Raw genomic sequence first — 22687 nt, 5'->3', positions numbered from 1 at the left:
ATTCCAGCTACCAGAAGGTGAGCAGTTGACTGCCACGTGGTTCCACTAAGATGCCACATCTCCCCTACAGGCCCAAAAGCAACAGAGACAGCTAAATGTGTAGTGATATCCCTGAAATCATGAGCCCAAATAAGTTTACGTTGGTTATCCCAGCTTTCTGTCATAGTCATGGAAAGTTAACTAGCACAATGATAAAAATATAAATTAATGGTTGGTTGAGTGAATACAATGAGATGGATAAATCCAAGGTTAGGTGGACTTGGTTTTTGTTTGGTTGGTTGGTTTTGTTTTTTTTGAGACAAAGTTTCTCTGTGTAGCCTTGGCTGTCATTGGAATCTCTTTGTAGACCACGCTGGCCTCGAACTCACAGAGATCCACCTTCCTCTGCCTCCGTGAGTGCTGTGATTAAAGGCATGCAACACAACTGGCAGCTTAAGTGGACTTATTAATATCTAATTATCTTTATTAATAAAGCAATAATTAAGGCAAAACCAGAGGTTAAACATTTAGCTTCACAGCAACGAAGTTGTTCTCTATATTTGCTCAAGTGGAAGCATAACATTTTCAAATTTAATTAGTTTTACAGTAGGCTTAGAAGTAAAATTTATTTTCATCTCCCTATGCCTTGAAATGTAATTAGTTTTTAAGATATTTACATTTCTTATTTAGCCACTTTAAACAAAATTACAATTGAATTCAATAACAAAACCCAACATTTTCATGTAGTATGTTGTCCAAATAATTTATTTGAGAAAAGGTGAAGATGCATCAAAATATCCTGTAATGTATTCTGCATGATAGTTCTGCCTTTTTGTTCTTTCTGTAATGCTTGAGTGCTGCAGTTATGGAATGACGAGCTTGAAGAACTGGCTGGAGAGTCTGTATCTCATGACAGGAGACTGTGGGAAAGACATTGTCCCAAATGTTTGGCAAAATGATAGGAGCAATATTTACATTAATTTGGAAATGGGCATATGCACAAACGTAATTTGTCTTACAAATTACATGGCATTACTCCACAATAACTATAATATAGGTCCACAATTCCATATCTGAAATACTATGGGCCACACGTGCTTTCAATTCAGAAATATCAGGATATTGGCAATGCATGCTTATGTATAGCATGTGGAACCACTCTCATATTTAACATTAATGTTCCAATCTTGAGAACAGGAGAATAGTCACAACAAATGAGATAACTAAATTCCATGCAAGGTTTTCATCATGTCAGGTGTTGTTTGGCTGCTAAATGAGTTTGCCACAAATTTATCAGCAACTGGATATCCAAACTTCTTGTCTTCGGAACTGCAGATGAAGGTTTGGGAATGTTTTTCTTGATTCTTTTTTGCATGCCTCATTAAAGCTGGGAAACTGCAGGAAAATAGTCACATACCAATCCACATAGAAGAGCTAGTAAATATCTATCCATCCATTTGTTTGTCCTTAATTCAACCAATGTGACAACCTACAGAAAATAAGCCAGTTAGAGTTTGTGACATACTTGTGATATGAGGATGGTAACCTTATGGGGAAGCTGAGGAAAATTTGTTTCTAAAAGCCCTGAGCATCTTTTCTTCTTTGAGACAGATAGCTCCATGGTAATACTGATCCCTACAAGCAGTGAGCCCCAGTATCAGGTGACCACTAAAATGAAGCAATTTCATGTGGTATGGCCAGAATTCTACTTACCCTAAAAGCCCGACTTTTCTGGCGTTTTGTTTTTGTTTTTGTTTTTGTTTAGGAATGGGGGCGGGGCAGGGGACAAGTGGTAGAAATGAAGATAATGGCGCATAACAGTGCTTGCGAGGTAGAGAGAGAGAGAGAAACAGGAGGGTTGGTAGTCAAAGCCAACCTGGTCTACCTGAGCCCTTTGCACAATTGACAAATGTGGCCTAGATACCAGTTGGTAAACTGTTTCCTTCCACGTTCTCTCACAGCTTCTAATTCCTACTTGTCATTCTGCTAAAAGACTCAGTGTGACATACTGAGATGATAGGCTCGTCGTCCCTCAGATCACTTTGCACTGATGTTCCCACTTGATAGGCCACCATACAACAGTGCTGCTCAACAGGGAAACAGGAAAACAGGGCTGAAGTAGAGTCTTTGTGTAAGAAGATAGGCGGCATCAGGGGGCAAGCCTGGAAAGAGGAGTTTAAAATGGGAGCAGGCTCTTTCCTGTCTTAATGCCTACTGGGGTAAGATCATGTCAAGGCTAGGTCCAAAGAGGACACAGAAATATCACAGAGAAAAGATTGGTTCGTCTTGTGGAGAGATGGCCTCTGCAGCATTTGGGAGGCCAGCTTTTGCAATCCCACAGTGGGAGCACGGCAGGCACTCAGTGATCAAGAGCACCGCCTGGAAGGCCTGGGAGGACTGAACCGAGAGGTGGAGGAAAAGGGATCCTCAGAGCCTACCCCTGGAGAAGGGGATCTGCGCATGCCTACAACAGGTCACGCATTCCCCAACTCCTGAACATGCAGCCCTAGGCTAAACAGCCACCGGGATACTGGTCAAGTGATCTGACCTTCTGCTCCTATGGCAGTCCTCACGGGTTGGCTTTTGGGCCTAGTGGCCATGGAGTAAGGCTTCCCCAGTAGCTACAGTTTTTATATTAAAGTCGCTGCTTCTCCTGTGATTAAAAAATGTTGCCAGTTGCTAGGGCAATATCATAAAATCGTCCCTCGACCCAGAAAACCTTTCCATAAAGACAGCAGAGACAGAAACAAATCAGTTTAATTAGTGAATAAACATGAAGTCAGGATGTATGTGTCTCTCACACACATGGTAGGCAGTTCACTAACATACGGTGAGCCAATTACACAGGTCTCAAAATTAACCACCTGTCCTCAAGTCAGAGGCCCAGGCAGTACTGGGAAATACCTGGCCACTGTTACTTTATTTGGTTCAACCAGAAAAAAAGCAACCTTTTCCTAGCTGGAGACAGTTCTGCAGTTTGGAGCAAGGTGTTACAGGAGTGAGACTCCCTCAGCCTCACAGAGGCAGCAAAAGTGAGAATGGGCGCTGCCTCCCTTGATGTCTAAGTTTCAAAGAGACAGAGCTCAGGTCCTTGAGAAGGACATTCCCCAGTCATCAGGTTCACAAAGGACCTATCTAGTTTCAAAAGGATGTTCAGACATTTCAGTCGAGAAAGGGGATTTATAATTGTAGGTTTCTAACATAAATGCTCTAGGATAAAGGAGGGGAGGGAATCTCATAGCTTATTTTTGATAGGGCGAGTTTATCCCTTTTTTTTCTCAATTTTATTTTTCATTTGTCTTCCCACATATCAGTGCTAGGTATTTAGAGCCCACTTTTTTTTTTTCTGTCTTCTTTAATTCTGTGGGAGATTTTAATAGGCCGTTCAGAACAGTGATTTTGAACATGGCAGCCAACTGTAAGCTTTGTAGCCTTTCTTGCAGGTTACTTAAAAGATTCTCAGAATCAGACTCTGTGGACAGAAGTGGCAGCTGCATTTACAGAAGCCCCAGGGAAGCTGTCGATGCTCCTTCAGGTCAAGGACTCACGCCTAAATAAACTACAACACCCATTGCCAGCAACAGATAGGTGCCTACCCAGCTGAGGCTGGATATAAAGAAGGTTAGCAGGGTCAACTGTATACAGTAGGATAACTTGTGACCCACTGATGGCAGGAAACATTACTTAGACTCATGCAAAAACTCAGTTTTATAGAAAATGGCTATGAAATTTTTCAAACTGTGTTGATAGCACTTGTATTTTGAGTTCATTAGTTTTATTACGCCAATAGCTGGTACAACATGTTAAGACCAAGTGGGCATCTATTCTGTGTACTAATAAATCCTGAGGAAGAGGACCAGAAGAATTTGGATGGGACATCGGAACATCTATATGAAAGCTCAATTTGGTATTTTCCTGTGATTTATATGTAACATGAAAATGGGAGAAAATTACATCATATTTAAATATGAAATTTTGAAGAATTCAGAATATAGTAAAAAAAAAAAAATACCAAGGCCATTAGTAGATGAGCTGTATATTTCTAAGAATCCAAAAGCGTCCACTGGATTCAAACTACTTAACCTATTAGGCAAAAAATTAGATACCAGAATTATCTGTCAACATTTGAACCTAGACAATAAAGACAGAGAAAAAAATAGAAAGGGCTCAAATAGATGACAGATTCCTATTTATAGGAAAATAAAAGAAAAAAGAAAAATAGGTCTGTTTAAAAAAAAGTGCCCAGAACAACTGGTGAATTTGTGACTAAGAACAACAGCAACAATAACAATAACAACAACAACAACAACAAAATCTAAGTATGTGTATATGCACGTGCATCATCTACCCATATCTCTGATCGGCATAAAAGTGCAAAACAGACTTAAAGCACCTCAGCTACACACACACACACACACACACACACACACACACACACACACACACACACCACAGGAAAAATTATTGTAAAAATCTAAAGTAACCTAACCAGATAAAAATGACAATTATTATAACAGTTTCTAGGCTTTCCAAAAATCAAATTTTAATATATAAAACTAACAATTTAAAAACACAGTACTCAAAAAGTAGGACTGTAAATATTTATGTAAAATATCACATAACAAAGACACTTATGTTGCAATTGTGTTATTACCATACGCCACTGAAGATAGAAACATTATAACTTAATTTTTCAATTAGGTGCAGTTTGACATTATCCTAATAAGTTCTACAAAGGGTAGGAAAACAACGTACATTAGAGTCACAATTGTTTGTAAAACCAGTTTTATAAAGGTTTACCTGACATATAAAAAAGTACACATTGAAAATGTTGAGAAAGCACTATTGATGATGTGGGCATGAATATGTCTATACAAGCAGGGAACCAAGATGGCAAACATGTCCCCAGTTCACAGAGTTTCTTCCTGTGCTTTAGCTATTGTATTCTTCCTCTGGCAGCCACTGATTGGTCTGTCACTGGTCATGATGGGTTACTTTGCACTCTCTATAGTTTTCTGCGAATGTAATAATATAGTATGTCCCCTGACACCTCTGAGTTCTGACCTCTTTTACTTAGCCTAGTTATTTTGAGATTCATCCAAGGTGGTTTGGCCCTCAGTAGTTCATTCCTTTTTATTAATATTTTTATTTTTATCTTATATTTCATTTATGGATAGCCTCAATTTGCTTATGCATTCCACGTGTTAATAAGAACTGAACTGTTTCCACTTGGGACCTATGCAAATTAAAGTATGAGGAACACTCCTAGGCAAAAACAAGTATGAACAAATTTTCCTTGTCATAAATAAAGAATTAGAGGGTGACTGAACAATGGCTTAGGTTTAACTTTTTGTCCTCTTAGGGTCTTACTATATATCCCGGCTGCCTAGAACAATATGACTGTATATGTGTGTGTGTGTGTGTGTATAATATATATATGTGTGTGTATATATACACATGTGCATAAGATAGTCACAGCTTTATAATCATTTTTGAGACCTAAGGTCTTTATATGAGGAAGAATTGAAAATATCTACATAAATGATAAAGGACTTATATGGAGAATATATAGAGAATTCTCAAAATACATGAAAACCAATCCATTTAAAAATGGCCAAAAATAGCTAGGTGTGGTGGCACATGCTTGTAATCCCAGCACTCAGGAAGGCAGAGGCTGGTGGATCTCTGTGAGTTTGAGGCTAGCCTGGTCTATAAAGCAAGTCCAGGACAGCCAAAGCTACACAGAGAAACCCTGTCTTGAAAAAAACCAAACAAAAACAAACAAACAAAAATACCAAAAGTCAATAGAAATAGTAAGCATATGAAATGATTATTATTGTCATTAGTCATTAAGAAAATTCAAATTAACACCAAAAGTGGTAACTGCTGCACACATGTTAATATGATCATGTTGGAAAACATATATATATAATCTTGAGCCCAACATTTCATGCAGTTAAAGTATTTCAGATGGCGAGGTGAGCCCATGCCTGTGGCTCCTTTCTAAGCATGTTGAGGAGTCCTGAAAACGAACTTCAGCAAACTACATTTCTTTTGTAGTGAATGAGGCACCCGAAGTTAGAATACATCATCCCAATCCTTTAAACTATGTGCTTTGACTACAAAACCTGAGGCATTTCACTTACCAGGAAACTGGGGCAAAGGGGAGGGCATCCTATTGGGACTCTAAATGAGAGACACATGGGAGAATAGCAAAATAAAAGGATACAGAGGGTCCTAGAAACCTACAAGTAGAACAATATGATAGGCAGATTTGGGCCCAAGGGTCCCGCTCAAATTAAGGCACCAGCCAAGGACACTACAGGTGGTAAACTTTAAACTCCTACCCAGATCTAGCCAATGGTCAGAACATTCTCCACAGTTGAGTGGAGAGTGTGATATGACTTTCTCACATACTATGGTGCCTCACATTTGACCATGTTCCCTGGAGGGGGAGACCTGGTGGCACTCAGAGGAAGGACAGCAGGTTGCCAAGAAGAGACTTGGTACCCTATGAGAATATACAGGGGGAGGTAATCTCCCTCAGGAACAGTCATAGGGGAGGGGAATAATGGGAAAATGGGGGGGGGGGAGGAATGGGAGGATACAAGGGATGGGATAAACATTGAGATGTAACAAGAATAAATTAATAAAAAATAAAAATAAAACGGTCAGTCTTAACAACAAAAACAAAAACAAACAAACAAAAAAACCTGAGGCATTTAACAACCTGTGATAATAATGGATATTTCTGCACTCTTCAAGCTAACTGATATAAAATAGTTGTTTAAAAACAATTCTACACAAAACTAGTTGCCTAGGTTCCAATAGAAGGCCCCACATGCACTCAGATACTGAAAACACTAATTGGATTTAATAGATTTGTTTAAATGGCTGCGGAACTGGGGGAGATGGTGGGAGGATGTGTTCCTCCTGAGAGGAAAAACTACCTACCAAATGCCTCCCTATTAACCTTGTAGTTCTTCAGATTAGAAACACTTATGGATAAATTAGGTTTGCCTTTAAAAAAGAGGCCCAAGAACCCCTTTTGTTAGTCACCTTGACCAAAGCAGTTGGTAGCGACCATGTTTTCTGGAAAGTTCCAGGTTCTATCTTCACACTGCTCAACAAACCAGGTGAAGGATAATGGAGCAGGATTGATACTGTATTCAGTCTGAGAAGAGGCATTCTGGATTTCTTATTGTGTTGGACAGAAGGGCTGTGAAGCCTCCTGCTTATCTTCTTTGCCAGAGTCTGTATGCTGCACCCCAACCCATTTGTCAAACACTGACTGGCACTGAGCCCCAGGTCCCAGAGGCATCTCCTGGGGTATGTGGAGCAGAACTCTGTCCAAGTTACTACTTCCCTTCACTGATTTTCACCTTCAAATTCTTATGTAAACAAAAATCTAACGTTTTCCTTCTGTAGTTAACAATATAAGTGAGTTAAGCCCATCTCTTCTTATCTCTGCTTATACACAACTGTATTTGACACTCTTGTCCTTGTCTTTTTCTTTCTACAACATGGTAGTGAACAGTTTTGATTTCAAAGTTTTACCTCACGATGTTACTGGAATGGCAGATTAAAGAATAAATATTCCACATAGTTTTTACTTTGAAAAAGAGTAAAGAAACCAAAGATACATTTGTAGTTGAGAACTAGGAATTAGGCAGATTCTCTGATAGGCAGACAGATGGGGTGGGGGTCTGTTAGGTTAAAGAAGATAGTGACATACCAAGATAGCTGCACTTTCTCCTCACCCCTGTGGTCTTTTTATGCCCCCAGTAGGGCTCCTGATGATGGTCTGGCTCAATAAGTTCATGGACATGTTTATATAACAGTTGTAGGCCATCCTGTTTTTCTGACCAACACTAAATTTAGGGTGAAAAAACCTTCAGGGACTTAAGAAACTTCAGCCCTCAATAAAATAAAAGACTGAGTTTTTTAGCCTCTCAAGACAATCCGCCCCCAGCAGCTGTGTGTGTGTGTGTGTATGTGTGTGTGTGTGTGTGTCTTTCTTTCTGTGTATGTCATATGTGTGTGTTTTACCCCCAATAAAAGCCTTTCTTCAAATACTGATTCGGTCTCTTTCTGTCTGCTGTATGTTTCCTTCCTTTCAATTCTTTAACTGGCAGAGAAAAAGAACCTGATTGAGACCTCTAGATGGTAACACTAGTGTTCATGGTTTTCTTTCCTTCCTTCTGTGCTTATTTCTTACAATCAGGTGAAAGAGACACAGAACTAGCCATATGATGGTTAAGTCACAAGGGCAGGCTTGTAAGAGAAGTAAAGGAACTCTATAGGAAAAGCAGATACACTGAGCCTTGAGGTGTTGTCACTGTGACCTAGGCTGGAAGATCACGTACACTACAAATTCCTATTAAACAGGACAAGGGGCCTTCACATGATCTGTCTTATGGAACCAGAAGTGAATGTTTAAGCAGGGTGGAAGGAAAGGGAAAGGAGAGTCAGTCCTGTGGCCCAAACAATAGAGAACATCTAATCTTGGCTGAGAAAGAGAAAATGTTAGGCATCTCTTACACCTATTACCTCTTAGTTTTCCTCATTGGCCCACAGTTGTTTCTCCACAATTCTAACCATGCTTCAGATTAGGTTCTATTTGGTGAAATGACAAAAGTTTGGAGATTCAACTTGACGGCCTCCTCATACCTTGAGCATAACGTTCTTTAGAAAAATAATGCTCATGCCTGTAGGTGGAAACAGCCCAAGATTGAAAGCAGAATTTTTTTTTTTAAGTGGAGAACATAAAATAATAATGTAATACTTAAATGTGAACAGTTTAGAAAAACTGTTAGTGAAAATTACATTAAAGAAATGAAGTTTCTAATAAACAAAAGGAACATAAAAAGGATAGTACACAGATGCTAAATAAAACAAACAAAGAGAACTTGATCATGAATTCTCTGAAGCCTGAGATAAGATTGATCTTGCTTATAGCATAATGCCTAGAGCACAGTACTTAATATTTACTGATTAAATTACTGATTAAGTTTTTTTTAAGTGTAATAAAATACTTTGCTCTAGTAAGGGAAAAAACAAACACAAAAAGCAAGCAAGCAAACAAACAAAAAACCAAGCTGAGCTAAGAATTTAAGTGTGAAAAGTCAAAAGGAAAGCAGAATGCAATGCAGAAGGGAGAGAAAGGGGCCATAAGAAAAAGAACATATCTGCTGTGCAGCCAAGAGGAAAACACAATGAGGAACAAACTAAAATACGCGTAAGGTGCTATTGTATTAGTCAGGGTTCTCTAGAAAAACAGAACTTAGAGAGCATATATTCTATAGTGTGTGTTTGTGTGTGTGTGCATGTGAGTGTGTTACAATGACTTACAGGCTGTGGTCCAGACAACCCAAAAATGGCTGGCTATAAATAGAAAGTTCAAGAATAGAGAAGTTGCTCAGTACACAAGGCTGGATATCTTTATTGGTCTTCAGTATATGCTGGAATCCCGAAGAAGTAGGCAAGTGTCTTCCCACCTCAAGATCTGGATCTTCCTACTTCAAATTAAGCAAGAAATGCCTCACTGCTGTGTCCTCCATTTAAAAAAAAAAATTTATTAACTTATTCTTGTTACATCTCAATGGTTATCCCATCCCTTGGATCCTCCCATTCTTCCCTCCCTCCCATTTTCCCCTTATTCCCCTCCCCTATGACTGTTCCTGAGGGGGATTACCTCCCCCTGTATATGCTCATAGGGTATCAAGTCTCTTCTTGGTAACCTGCTGTCCTTCCTCTGAGTGCCACCAGGTCTCCCCCTCCAGGGGACATGGTCAAATATGAGGCACCAGAGTACGTGTGAAAGTCATACCCCACTCTCCACTCAACTGTGGAGAACGTTCTGTCCATTTTGAAATTTAGTTAATTGCAGATGCAGCTAAGTTGGTAGCCACCACAGCTACCAAGAAGGCAGAATACCTCCACAGCCAAACTAAAAACAAATACTAGGGCAAAGTGGGGCATGTAAAAGCTTCTTGGCAGACCCTGCCAGTGGAGCTGGCTTCCGTGGCTTATGTGCTTTGGATCCTCGCTCCATCTAACACTTCTACTCTGTGACTTACCCTTTCTGGAGGCCATCTCCTACATTACTGTGGAATAGAAATAGTAATTCATCCCTCCCAGACTGTGGAAAGGATTAGAAGGCTTAAATCAACAATCCTTTGCATTGGTCTGGACATAGAAAAACCTTTGGCAAATACCAGTGATTATTACTGCCTATGCCATCCACATATCTAGGCCTACAGCTGCCCCAAATAACAAAAAGGCACACTGTAAATGAAGTGTAGATATACTCAGGCAAACATGCCTTTTTTTGTGTCAGAAATACACATCCATCCTTTAGTGCCTTCAAGCAGCCTCCAGCAGTCAGTACTTCCTGTGACTGACTTCTTGTATCAATTTAAACTTTTCTTTGTTTCTTTGGGTCAACCCAAATGTCAAAGGCTGAAAATATTCTTATGAACTAATAGACAATGGTAATTACTAGTTAACACTACTGCCTTCTATGGAGAATCTATGATAGGTGAGCACTGTGATAGTACTGCTGTCCCCAGCTAAGTGCAAAGATGCAGTATTCTAAACCGCAGGTTACCCAACTGTGGTTCCAAGCCCCATACAACGTTGCGCCAAATGAATGAGATAGTTGTAAAAAAATCTGGCACTGAATGTTCAGTGGCCAAACATTAATTCAAAATAAAATACACTCAACGAATCTGAAGCATGCCTGGCAGCACTCACCTGTGTTGTATTGCATGATTTTACTGGAGCTTTGGTTCTAAACTGTAGTAAAAGTATTACTAATTAATATCAATTGATATGATTATTAATGCAGTGGTTATTCCTTAATCCACTATTATATACAGATACAGAAACTTGTTAGATTTTTAATGACCATAAACCATCAGGGCCGGGCAGATACAAATCCCTTTGACTACTTTGTTATCTCCCAGCCACACGTCCCAGATCATTAGTTCCAAACATTCTGATCTGGGCTACTTCCCACCCCAAATTCCCATAAAGACCTGCACATGTTCTCTTTGGGCTGCTTCTCTCCTTCACGCTGATCCTCAGAGCAAGCTCCTCCTGGCCATGGCCACATGCTTCTAGTTCATGCTTGACCCACGGCAACTGCTGGTGACTGTTGCTTTCCTCTTCCTCCTCCCCTGTCCTTCTCTTCTCCTTAACCCTCTCTGTAATTCACCAAACACAAGCACCTTGGCTCCAGCCACCTCTCTTCTGCACAGTCCAGGCTGCAGGCAACTTTATTTAGCCAATCAGGAGTGATTTCGGAGAACAAAGTTTACAAACAAACATCATTTTGGGTACATGGCAGCCTACTTGTAAAAGACAGTAAGCAGACCTCTGGGAGGAAAAGAATTAACATTAGAACACATAACACCAGATCAACCCTAAACACAACCCCCTTCGTACTCTTTAGTGTCCCTACCTGAAATACTTTGGCACAGATTCCAGAGCATTACATGTTAAAGAGTTGTAGTATTTTTACCATATACAGTTTTCTGCTGAAAGGTAATGGCATAATTATAGAAATAGTGTATGTTAACACATGTAATCTTGAAATTTTAGACTTTTCTTTTTCTTTTGGTTTTTTGAGATAGGGTTTCTCTGTGTTGCCCTAGCTGTCTTGGACTTGCCTTGTAGACCAGGCTGGCCTTGAATTCACAGAGATCCACCTGGTTCTGCCTCCCTGAAGGCTGGGATTAAAGGTGTGCACTCCATCACCTGGCTTTGGACTTCTCATTTTTAAAAATCATTATATTAACACTGGTTTGGGTTCAAAGCAGTATTTCCGATGATTTTTGAAATGGCCCCCAAACAGACAAATGTCATTCCATGCTATTTATTTATGCAAAGTAATGGTCTCACCATTGAAAATTACATAAGCAAAATATTCATCAACCTTAAAAACTACCAAAGATGCTCTACATCCTGCAGAATCACATATGCAGTCAAGATTATACTTTAAATATCAACGACTCATCTCAGTACTCTGCAAATTTGCCTTTATATTTAATAGTTAAAATGATGTGTCCACCAAAGAAGCGTTAGATTTATCAGTGAATGTCTGATCTAAACACCTGTATGTAAGTACTCAGGAGAAAATGAATCCGAACAGAAAAAGCCTAAGAATCTCTGCCTGCTCTAAACACTTTCAGATTCCAGTTTCCTTCAGTTCTTCTGTCTCTTTCCTTATTGACTTAGTTTTCAAACTCTTCAAAACTACTATAGGCAACCTGGGTGACACACATTAGTCACTTGGAAGTCTTTAAAAAGAATCCGGAACTCAGACCTACCTCACTATGATACCCAGAAATAAAAGCCAAAAAGTACTGCCCATCATATGCACTACAAACTGTTGGTTGAAATGAAGAAAACTTAACAGTTAGTAGGCCTTGAGAGAATGCTAAGTCCTTCACCCTCATTTCCCTCCTCTTTCTTCTCTTTCTCTCTCCATCCTTCCTCCTTCCCTTCTCATTCATCCACTTAACTGATAACTTCTGGCTTAAAGCTGATATGACAAGAAAACTGTCCACTGAATGAGGAGTTTGTACTTAGGCAACTCATTACTAGGTCCTCCACAGCGCCCCTCCTCTCCTCTCAGGAAGCTGACTTTCAGATGTATATCCTTTGCTTCCAGTCCACCCACTGACTCGTCCTAAAGTTAAGGTACACAGTCAGTATATTATGTATTTATAGGGGAAGGCGTTGATAAGATGTTCCATAGAAGGTGGTTTGTATAGGGCTAATGCCAGATCAACAAGAAAAATAACAGGCAAGGAAAACAGTACAACATACATAGTAGCACAATGGTTTTATTGATGGCAGAAGAAAATTTCTTCTTCCACATGTAAAGTCATTCGCTCTACTGAACTTAGTACTTCCCCCTTGCTTTGTATAGGTTGACTCTTTTCCCTAAGATTTGCCTGTTTCTTTTTCCATGTTGATGCTCATTCTGAAGAAGTGTGGAAAAACTAGGAGTGGGCTGCCAGGATGCTTCAGTTGGTGCCTTCCTCCTTCACAAAATCCTGTTTCAAAAAGAAGAAAATTAAATTGAACCTCAGCGCCTCTTCTGTACTTTATAAAGACATAGCTCTGCTGAAAGTTTTTTTTTTTTTTATGTGAAATGTTCATATAAATATCAGTAATCTCATTCAGAATTGATTAGAAAAAACCAATCTGGTTCATAAACTTAAATCTCTATAAAAAGCAACATTAAAATGCCAAAATTTAGGCCAGGCAGTGGTGGCGCACACCTTTAGTTCCAGCACTCAGGGAGGCCGAGGCAGATAGATCTCTGAATTCAAGGCCAGCCTGGTCTACAGGGTAAGTTCCAATACAACCAGGGATACACAGAGAAAAGCTATCTTGAGAAACCAAAACCAAACCAAAAATCCCAAATTCAAAAAATATACAGAATTCTCTTCTTTAAGTGTATCCCTGGTGGACTAGAGCCTTCTTTACTGGGTGTTGACTGCAGGGACTTGGATTCAGTGATTAGCTCCTTCAAAGCATAAGACTTAAATGAGAAGCAGTCATCCAATTGGGCTTTCCACCCTGTCCTACCCATGTTTCCACATTTTTAGTCCACCTAGGTCATTTATCATTTACTTTGGTCACCTGTCACCTCCCTCTACCTTTTCCCACGTTGATAGGTACCTGAATTTTTTTTTTTTTTTTTTTTTTTTAGATTCATTTTCTTTGAATGAGTGGGTGTGCACATGTGCGCATGTGCAGGTGTTCTCAGAGGATACGATGGGGTGTTAGATTCTCTGACGCTGGAGTTGCAGGTGCTATGAGTGCCCCAATATTGGTTCTGGGAACTAAACTCAATTCTCTGTGAGAGCAAACAGCACGTACTCTCAACTGTGGAGCCTTCTCTCCAGCATCAGGTAGCACAGTATTTGAAACAACAAAAGCTGTAAGAGCTGAGATAGATAATGAGAGACTTGTTGGGTCAGCTTCACAAAGGAAACAGTGCTAAGGCAAGGATAGGTAACCCACTACTGTAAACGCATAGCTCCTAAGTCGTCCAAAGCCCACAGACTCCTAAACAGAAAAGAGAGCTCCCAGATGCTGCTTTTCTTTAATTAAATAATTATATATGCACATAGTGGGGGACAGTGTGTGTGCCATGGCATACATGTGGATGCCAGGTGACAACCTTGTGGAGCATACTCTTTCCTTTCTGTATGTGGGCTCCAGAAACAGACTGACTGAAGTGGTCAGGTGGTGTGGCGAGTGCTTTACCACTGAATCAGCCCGTCAGCTTGAGCCCTGTATGCTCATATGCTGACATAAGGTCAGTCCTGCGGCATCACAGGCTAATTGCTGTTTTCATAAGGATAATTTTCCTAACTCTGATATAAAAATTATGCAAAACAATGCTATATAAGGTTGTCTAAAAATAATCTACATTTAAAAACAAACCTTTTAGTAGGTAAAAATTGTGTTAAAAGCTGGAGCTTTTGAGAAGAAACGTGGTCACTGCATCTACAGATAGCTATTCATTTTAAGGTTTCTAGTTAATTAACTCTGAAGGTTATTCTTCCATTAAATAAATAACTTGGACCAAAGTTCAGAATGGGTTCACAGTACATATTGCTAATCCTCATAATACTAGGGAGTTCCAGCTGATCTTTCTTACAATTTCTCTCTCTCCATAGCCAGACATGCAACTTGAACTAAGCAGTGGACAGAGCAGATTCTGTAATCCCACTTACAATCAACAGCAATAATTCTTAAATTTCGTGATGACCTATTTATTCTTACTCAGAAGTTCACGACTGTACCAAGCACATCACATCAAAACTCCATTTTGAAACAAAAGCATCAGTAAATATTCCCAACACCCACTTTGGGTTCAGTCTACTGTAGCCATGAAAAGCCACTCGCTAGGACTATGGGTGCCCACCCCCCCCTCCTCCTTTTCAGCATTTGCAGACTCCGCCCTACACTGAATTCACTGGCTGATCCTTTGGGTTTATGGAGCGCCTAGGACTCAAATCACATTATAAACTCCTCCTATTATCCAAAGTTTAGTCAGTATTACTGCCTGAAGAGCTGGGTATAGTCAGCCTTCTACACCCACTCACGTTTTCAAACTGCACAGAACAATTACAGACAGTGCCCAGCAACTAGAATTTTGGGGATTTGGGGCTGTCTCCCCTCAAATCTCAGATACCAGCACTTTTTCTCACATTTGGAGCTATCTTTTTACTGCACAGACTCCCTTCTCTTACTGGGCCCTGCCTCAGGGTTCTGTCTTTCTTTATGAATCTCTGGTGTTGGCCTTAGTATAAGGCCCGGGTGATTCAGATATGTCTCCATACCGAGAAGCAGGAAGTAGGGGTGTATAGAGAGTTTTTAAATGTCCCTGGAAAATAAAATGCAAATTTGTAACCAAAATTATGCCCCAGGAACATACTTAAAATATAAATGAATGAATTTTAAAATCATATTTTTAGAAGTGGTAACAGAAATGCCTAGACTATTTCTCAGGATCCTAAGTAATTTTTGGAAAAAAAAAAACACTAATCGAGCATACTTAACTTCATATTTATATTTATGGAAAATCAAATGGCTGACTACCAATATGCATTTCTATTGGATGTTTAGGATAACAAAACTTAAAGGAAATGAGAGGAAAAAATAAGTTTTCCATTTTGTAATAAGGACAGGAAGTGTATTTGCTGTATTGCTAAACATTCCATTCAAGACAGTTTCTCAGCAACACCTAATTTTCTTTCATTGGCTTTAATATTTTGAGCTAAATGTAAAAATATTTTTTCCTAGCCAACACAGCAAGTCTTGCTCACTTTACTGTTGAGTAAATTCTATGGCAAATTAGTTTTTAAAATGATTGCCAGCCAAAATTAAGTTTTTTGGTTGATACTGGGAATCTAAAATTTTGAATGTTACCTTTCTTCTCTGAAAACTATGCAAGCCAACCAAGCACCTGGACCATGTGGCAGACTGACTTATTTGGTTGAGTACAGAATCCAGAGCCTGTCACATCTAAGCATGCAAGGCCTCAAACGGAGCCACACCCCAGCATCCAAGACGGAAGTTTTAACTGAGGAGGCACAGGAAGTAAGATGATGACACATTAAGTTGACTAGGAAATGACTACATTGCACTATTTGACCTCAGGCTATGGTATATAATTATTTTTAAGCAATATAGTCCTTTCCAAAGAAAACTTTCCATGGAACCCAAACATACAAAATACATGAAAGAAACTAGTGGAGGGCTGAGGCCCATGTTAACTTCCCCTGCCTTCTCCACTTCCAGCCCTTTGGATCCTGTTCTTTCGCACCAACCCCAAACGGAAGCCCTGAGAAACCTGGCATCCTGCTGAAAACCTTTGGCTTCATTAAAAACTGTTTTGAGTGACTTAAAAATTATAGAAAGTAGGAAACTGATCTCTATTTTCACCCACTTTAAAGTGACACTTAGTTGTAAGCACGAGGACTTATTTTAAGAGTATATATTTAATCTTCCACAGTACAAAGTTCCTTAAATTGTTGTATATTTGATTCTGCTTTTTAAAAAGTCATGAGAACCAGTTCTTGGATGCTACAGAAAAACGCCCAGAGTTACGAAGCAACTCCTCTTTGATCCGTGTACGGGTCAGGGCTGTTTGCTTGATGGCCTTGTATCGAGCGCAAAAAAGAGCCGTGATAAAAGGGAAGAGCCACACTGGCTGGCTCTGATAGTTCAGAAGTCAATTAGCATTAGGCTTTTGCTTTAGGCAGACTGTCAGATATGAAGTTAAATGTTAGAAAAGGAAAAACTTGCAAATTACATCAGAATATTAGAAATAGTTTCAAACACACGAATAAACTTTGGGAAGTTGAGGAGATGCAGCTCAGGAGCAGCGTTTTTAACACCAGGAGACGCCAGTAGGTTAAATGTTTAATGACATTTTACTCAATATATTTTAAGTATCAACATAAAATTATTGAGATACTTTACTTTCCCCTATAATTCTTTGAAAGTTGGTGGGGGAGGGGGGTTGTTTTGGTTTTTTGCTTTTGCTTTGTTTTGTTTTGTTTTGTTTTTTTAGTTTTTTTAGTTTTCCCTTACAGCACACCTCGATTCACATTATCTGCCCTTCAAGGACTCCATGAGTGCTGGTCACTTACCTGGAGGAAAATACACCCTGCCTACTAAAACTCTTGGCAGAACTAACGGTAAAATGAGAACTTGGGAAGAGCTGATAGAAATGTTTCAATAGTTCTGCTATGAAAACACTGGAAGTAAAATATAATTAAGTCCAGAATAATCTGTAGGACAGTAAATGCCCAGTGAGAAAATTGCTTTCAACTGTCCAAAAGTTCTTGCATACTGGAATAATGGAATGAAAACAATAACAAGGCAGGTTAGTTACCAAAGATGGTGAAAATATTTCCTTCCAAAAGCACACTAAGAAGTCAGGTCTTTGTCAAGTGTGTGATGTCCGAGACTGTTTCCTAACTTCCTGACTTTCTGCTCTCTCTCCCAGTGAAGATGATTTTCAGACAGCTGTTTTTTCTGTAACTAATACGAATGCTTTTAGATAAGCCAATGGCCTCCAAATCACATTTCAGTAAGCAGTCATGTTGTCTTTCTGGCTCTTGATGGTACACTGTGAAACATCCTCTCTTCTTTAAATAAACTCAACTGGATGGAGCAATACAAAGACTTCAAAAATGAGGCAGGTTTGCTCATATCTGTGAATCCTAGTTCTACATCTTCAGATGTGAGTATACAATTGGACCAACTGCAGAAACCAGGAAAGAGAAAAGGAGCTGGGGGAGGAGACATTAGAGACTGAGAAGGGAGAAGTACAAAGGCTTCCCCAGGGGAAGAAATATTATAAATACAGTACTCATTTATGAAATTCTCAAAAACAATAAAAATAAATTTAATAAGAACATAAAGTACAAAAAAAAAAAAAAAGAGAATGAAATAAGTGATATTTTGGACAAGATTGTTCCTCATGAATGCTTGGTCCCCAGTCAGTGGGAACTGTAAGATGATATGGCCTTGAGGAAGGAGGTGTGTCACTCAGGCTGGGCTTTGAGATTTTAAAAGCACACAGCTGGTCCTGTCTCTTTCCCTGACTGTGTCTTGTGGATCAGATGCACAGTGTCAGGTATCACTCCATCACCATGTCTGCATGTTGCCATAATCCCACCATGATGACAGTAGACTAAGCCTCTGAGACTGTAAGCAAGCCCCTAATTAAATGTTTCTTTTATAAGCTGTCTTGATCATGGTGTCTCTTTGTAACAAAAGAACAGTAACTAAGACAGCAACAGTGGAACAAAGGATTTCTAGAAGCATTTGTGGTTAAACACTGGTGGCAAAGTGGCATATCATGTCGACCCAAAGCTGCACTCCTTCATCAGCTTTTTCTTTGTGCATCATTATGAAACACCAGTAGCTGAACTTGTGTTGTACACAAAGTACATTGTTCCTTACATGAAAACTATCTCACAATGTCAATTGTACCTTTTCACATTAGTTCCGAGCCCGAGGAGGTTGGTAAAACTGCTGTGTTGGCCGAGTGGATCGTCGTGGCTGTCCATCACCTCCTCTACGAAACTCAATGGTGTGATCATAGGCGCCTTCTTCCTCCTATTTGCAAAGAATAGTGATTTAGCATGTTCAAAGTAGCTCCAACTTTCCTAAGGTAAATATGGTTTAGTCTTCATGTTAATATAGCTTCTTAAGCTGTGAACAGAGAGAGGCAAGGGTAAGGGGGAAAGGCAGAGATATTAAAGGAAACAATTTCCAAAGAATAGCATGACTGTCACATCAAATGATGAGATGTGAAGAACACAGAGAAGATCAAACATAATTCTCCTGAGTATTTCTTCTGAATACATTTTGGGTGTTTATTACAGAAAGCAGTCTTGGGAAGACAGCAAAAAGGGTCAGTTGAAGAGCCAGAGAACATTCAACAACTATCTACCCTCACTTGATGAAATCTTCAACATTAAGAATCTTCTTACATCTAGAGACAGAGAAAATAATATATTGGAATGGAGGTGGGGTTATGCAATTTAAATATACAAAAGCTTCATGCAAGAGAAAGCATAGTAAAGCATTTATTCCCTTCCCTTCCTCATGGTGAAGGTGGATCTACAAGCTCAAGGAAGAACACAGGGAAATTAGAGGACTCTGATTAAAGAGCGAGCAGAGAATGTGCAGTTTATTATAATATTTGAAAAGGTCTTAAAGGCAACAAAATATAGTCAAAAAAACCACACTGGTTTCTTACTGAGAGCTGCCACCTGGGTTTTTGGTTTTTTGGTTGTTTTTGTTTGTTTGTTTGTTTTGTTTTTCTGAGTGTGTATGTGCTTTTAAAAAATTAATTCAGCTATGAGTTTGGTGCCCTATCAGAATGAGGAAAAAACTGGCTCTCAGTTTTATTTATGCAAGAAATAGCATCTATTTTTACTGAGTAGAATTTAAATTCCAGCTAAATTATCAGAGTACAATAATTTGCATGATTTTGGAAATTTATTTTTTCTCCCTCCTCTTCATGTTATGAATCTTTTTTTTCTCAAAGCTTTCCCTTGACTCTAATAATAACATAGGAAGCTATAAGAAAGTCTGAGTTGCACTTCTTGACTTTTTACATATTGTACTACTTACTGCACTATAGCGGGCCAGAAACAGGGAGAGGCTAAGACGTTCTGACTGCACACTGGTAGTATTGGGTATGAACTCTTCTCATGATTAAGCACTCTCTTCAGTATTCAAAAGAAAGCATGTACTTTACACTTTAGAGAAAAGATACTAAAGTCCAGGTACTATACAAGACAACTAAGACAGATTCAGTTTGAATTTAAACATTACTGATTAGCCCTGTGTCTCCATCTGCCTGCAAAAGAAATAAGCTATAAGCCAAAAATTAATGATCATTTTCAAGGACCTGTCATGCCGTAAAGAAGAGTGAAATCTACCAATTCATTTAATGTAATTCAATAGCCTTTTTTAAAGAGACAAATATGGGAGGAGCTCTCCTTTCCCCAAATCCCTTTCAAAGGTCAGTCTCCAATTGTTTAGAGGCCTCAGATCTGGAACTCTGCACAGCATTTAAAATGCAGGAGGAAAAGCTAAAGCATTCTTAGGAAAGGAGAAAGCTGTCATTTTATTATTCTGATCACTGTTTTGAATGATGATTATCAAATATTACTGCAAATTTGAAAAGGAGATATACTTAATTTTATGACAAATGGCAACACTTAAAGCCTTGCATATTAACTAAAAAGGATGAAAATTTATCTAGTACTTTAGGGGAGGAAGTAATTATTGCAGGAATCATGCTTGAATGTTAATCTTCCCTATACCCAGCTGCAGAACTGGCTGGAGAACATCTGAAAAGTCCTTGCTTTACAATGAAACACATCATTAGAAGTTAGACACTGCACGTGCTGAGCAACTGCCTAATAAAAATGATATTGCTATTGAAAAGCTGTCTCTCTGGCCTTAAAACATTCAGACTGTACTCACTAGAGCCAATTAGTGTTAGAGAGATGACCAGTCATGAAATTTCTTTCACGTAATTTGATGTCTTCACAATCATTTTATACAAAGTGGCAGTCAAAAGCTGAGATTCTCATAGCTTACTTTTCAATTACTGTCAAAGGCACAGTCTTTGCTTTCATTAACTTTTAAATATCTCCTGCAGTGCAGCTGAGGGCAAACTTTGCTTTCATGAAGTAGCCCCTAACATCTGCAGGAGAAACGTTGAGTTTCGACCGCACCCCATCCCACATCATACAGCATAGTTCTATTTATAGGTGACGAGTTTGGCCTATCTAATGTAATTGGGCCATTGCTCCGGCCGATCTTCTTCCTTTAGGTTTCAAAACAAATTGAAAACTCAAAATTATTTCATAGTTCATGAGCAAATTAAAACAAAAAACAAAAAAACTGACACTGTATCACAGCCAGCACCATCCTGGAAGGTCATCCAGTCCATCCCACTAGATTTGATGGACATATCTGTTAACCTAGAGAGAGAAAGCAATTTTCCCAAGTCACAGAGCTCAATCAATACAAGGAGTCCTGGTAGAAACTATTTTGTTTCTGACTCCCAGTTAGGTTCTTTATAAGGTTTGGAATAACTTCATGTGATAGAAACAGCCAATATGATCTTCACCTAAGCTTTTGAGACTTCATAATAGTTATTAGGGCCCTAACTTTGTTCACCTCATCTGTTATCAAATACAGCCTGATTTCCATGTTCACTGGCCTACTGAAACCTTTCATGAGCAGACACACACCCACACACCCGTCCTCCACACAAACAAAATAAAAAACCTGCAAGAACTGGTCTGATAAGCACAAATGTATTTTTAAGCAAAGCAAAGTAACCAACAAAGATGACATTAATAATTTCGATAGTAAAAAGTTGAAAATTTACAACATCTCTTTTACATATTGTCTTTGCATACTGTCTTTGCATATTGTTTTGCATACTGTATTCAGAGAACACACACACCCAACCATACATATTCTATCTGTAAGTGAGTTGTTCTATTAAATGTCACTATAACCTGGTCACTTGAAACCTACAAGTAGAGGTTTCAAACCTGCTTTTATCATACAGCCTATATTCCAGGACCATTGATAAAGTATAGTTAAACATATGAACAAGCAGGTAAGGGAGGAGCTGGTGAACCGGGATGTTTGCTAGGAGCTGCTTTGTTTTTCTGTGCAGCAAAGAAGATTGGCAATCAAGTGAACGAACAGCCCGCAGAATGAGGAAAGGTTTTCTAGCTATACATCAGCCAGGGAGTTAGGATGCAGAATGTAAGCATCAGAAACCAACAACCAACCCAACAAACAAACAAACCTAAACATGAGGTGTACATGGACCTAAAGAGAGTTATCAAAAGACAAAACACAAATAGCCAGGAAAAATTCTTTAAAATGTTCAATATCCTCAGCCATCAGGGACTTGCGTATTATTTTTATCTTATCCTAGTCAGAATGGTTAAGATCCAACTAAACAAATAGCGGCAAATGTTGGCACAGATGTAGAGAAGCACACTCATTCACTGCTGGTGTAAGTACAAACAGGTACAGCCACTCTGGAAATCAGTATGTACCTTCTCCAAAAAAGCTGGAAACACATCTACCACATGATCCAACTATACCACTCTTGGCAGTACACAGAAAGTACTCTATACTATACCATACTCTAGAGATACCTGCTCATCCATGTTCATTGCTGCTCTATTCACAACATCTAGGAAATAGTCTATATGTCCACCAACTGATGAATGGATAATGAAAATGTTACCTATTTACACAGTGGGATATTATTCAGCTATTAAAAAAAAAAAAAACAAATGAAATTCACAAGTAAATGGATGGAGCTTGAAACAATCATCCTGAGTGAGGTGACCCAGACTCAGAGAGACAAGTGTTTCATGTTTTCTCTCATTTATGGATGGTAGCTTTGGATCTTTCACTATGTGTTTCATTGTGAATACCCACAGAAGTCAAAGAAAATAAATAAGGGCCCATGGGGAGGGCAGAAAGAACACACTAGTATAAAGGGTTAAAAGGAAATTATAGAACAGAAAGGGGTGGTGGAAGAGGGGATGGAAGGGCAGATTAAGACTTCTTTTTTTAAAAGTCATAAGATCAAAACCCACTGCTATCG

At 39.1% G+C, this 22687-nt stretch overlaps 1 protein-coding gene across 2 annotated transcripts in view; it reads right to left on the bottom strand.

The window, feature by feature from the left end:
- Positions 1 to 12953: 12953 nt before the first annotated feature.
- The window catches only part of Tdrd3 (tudor domain containing 3), a 140632-nt gene continuing 130898 nt past the window's right edge, over positions 12954 to 22687 (bottom strand). For both annotated transcript variants that reach the window (XM_051160891.1, XM_051160893.1), the window contains 2 exons: positions 18514 to 18639; positions 12954 to 13043 (listed from right to left, as the gene is read on the bottom strand). In XM_051160891.1, the coding sequence (XP_051016848.1) occupies positions 18523 to 18639 (117 nt within the window). In that variant the 3' untranslated portion in view covers positions 12954 to 13043; positions 18514 to 18522. The remainder of the gene's footprint in view (positions 13044 to 18513; positions 18640 to 22687) is intronic.

This window comes from Acomys russatus, chromosome 18 (assembly GCF_903995435.1).
Source record: "Acomys russatus chromosome 18, mAcoRus1.1, whole genome shotgun sequence".
NCBI classification, from domain to species: domain Eukaryota; kingdom Metazoa; phylum Chordata; class Mammalia; order Rodentia; family Muridae; genus Acomys; species Acomys russatus.
Note: the sequence above shows the minus strand (reverse complement) of the source record. Positions and strands in the feature narration are given on the sequence as shown.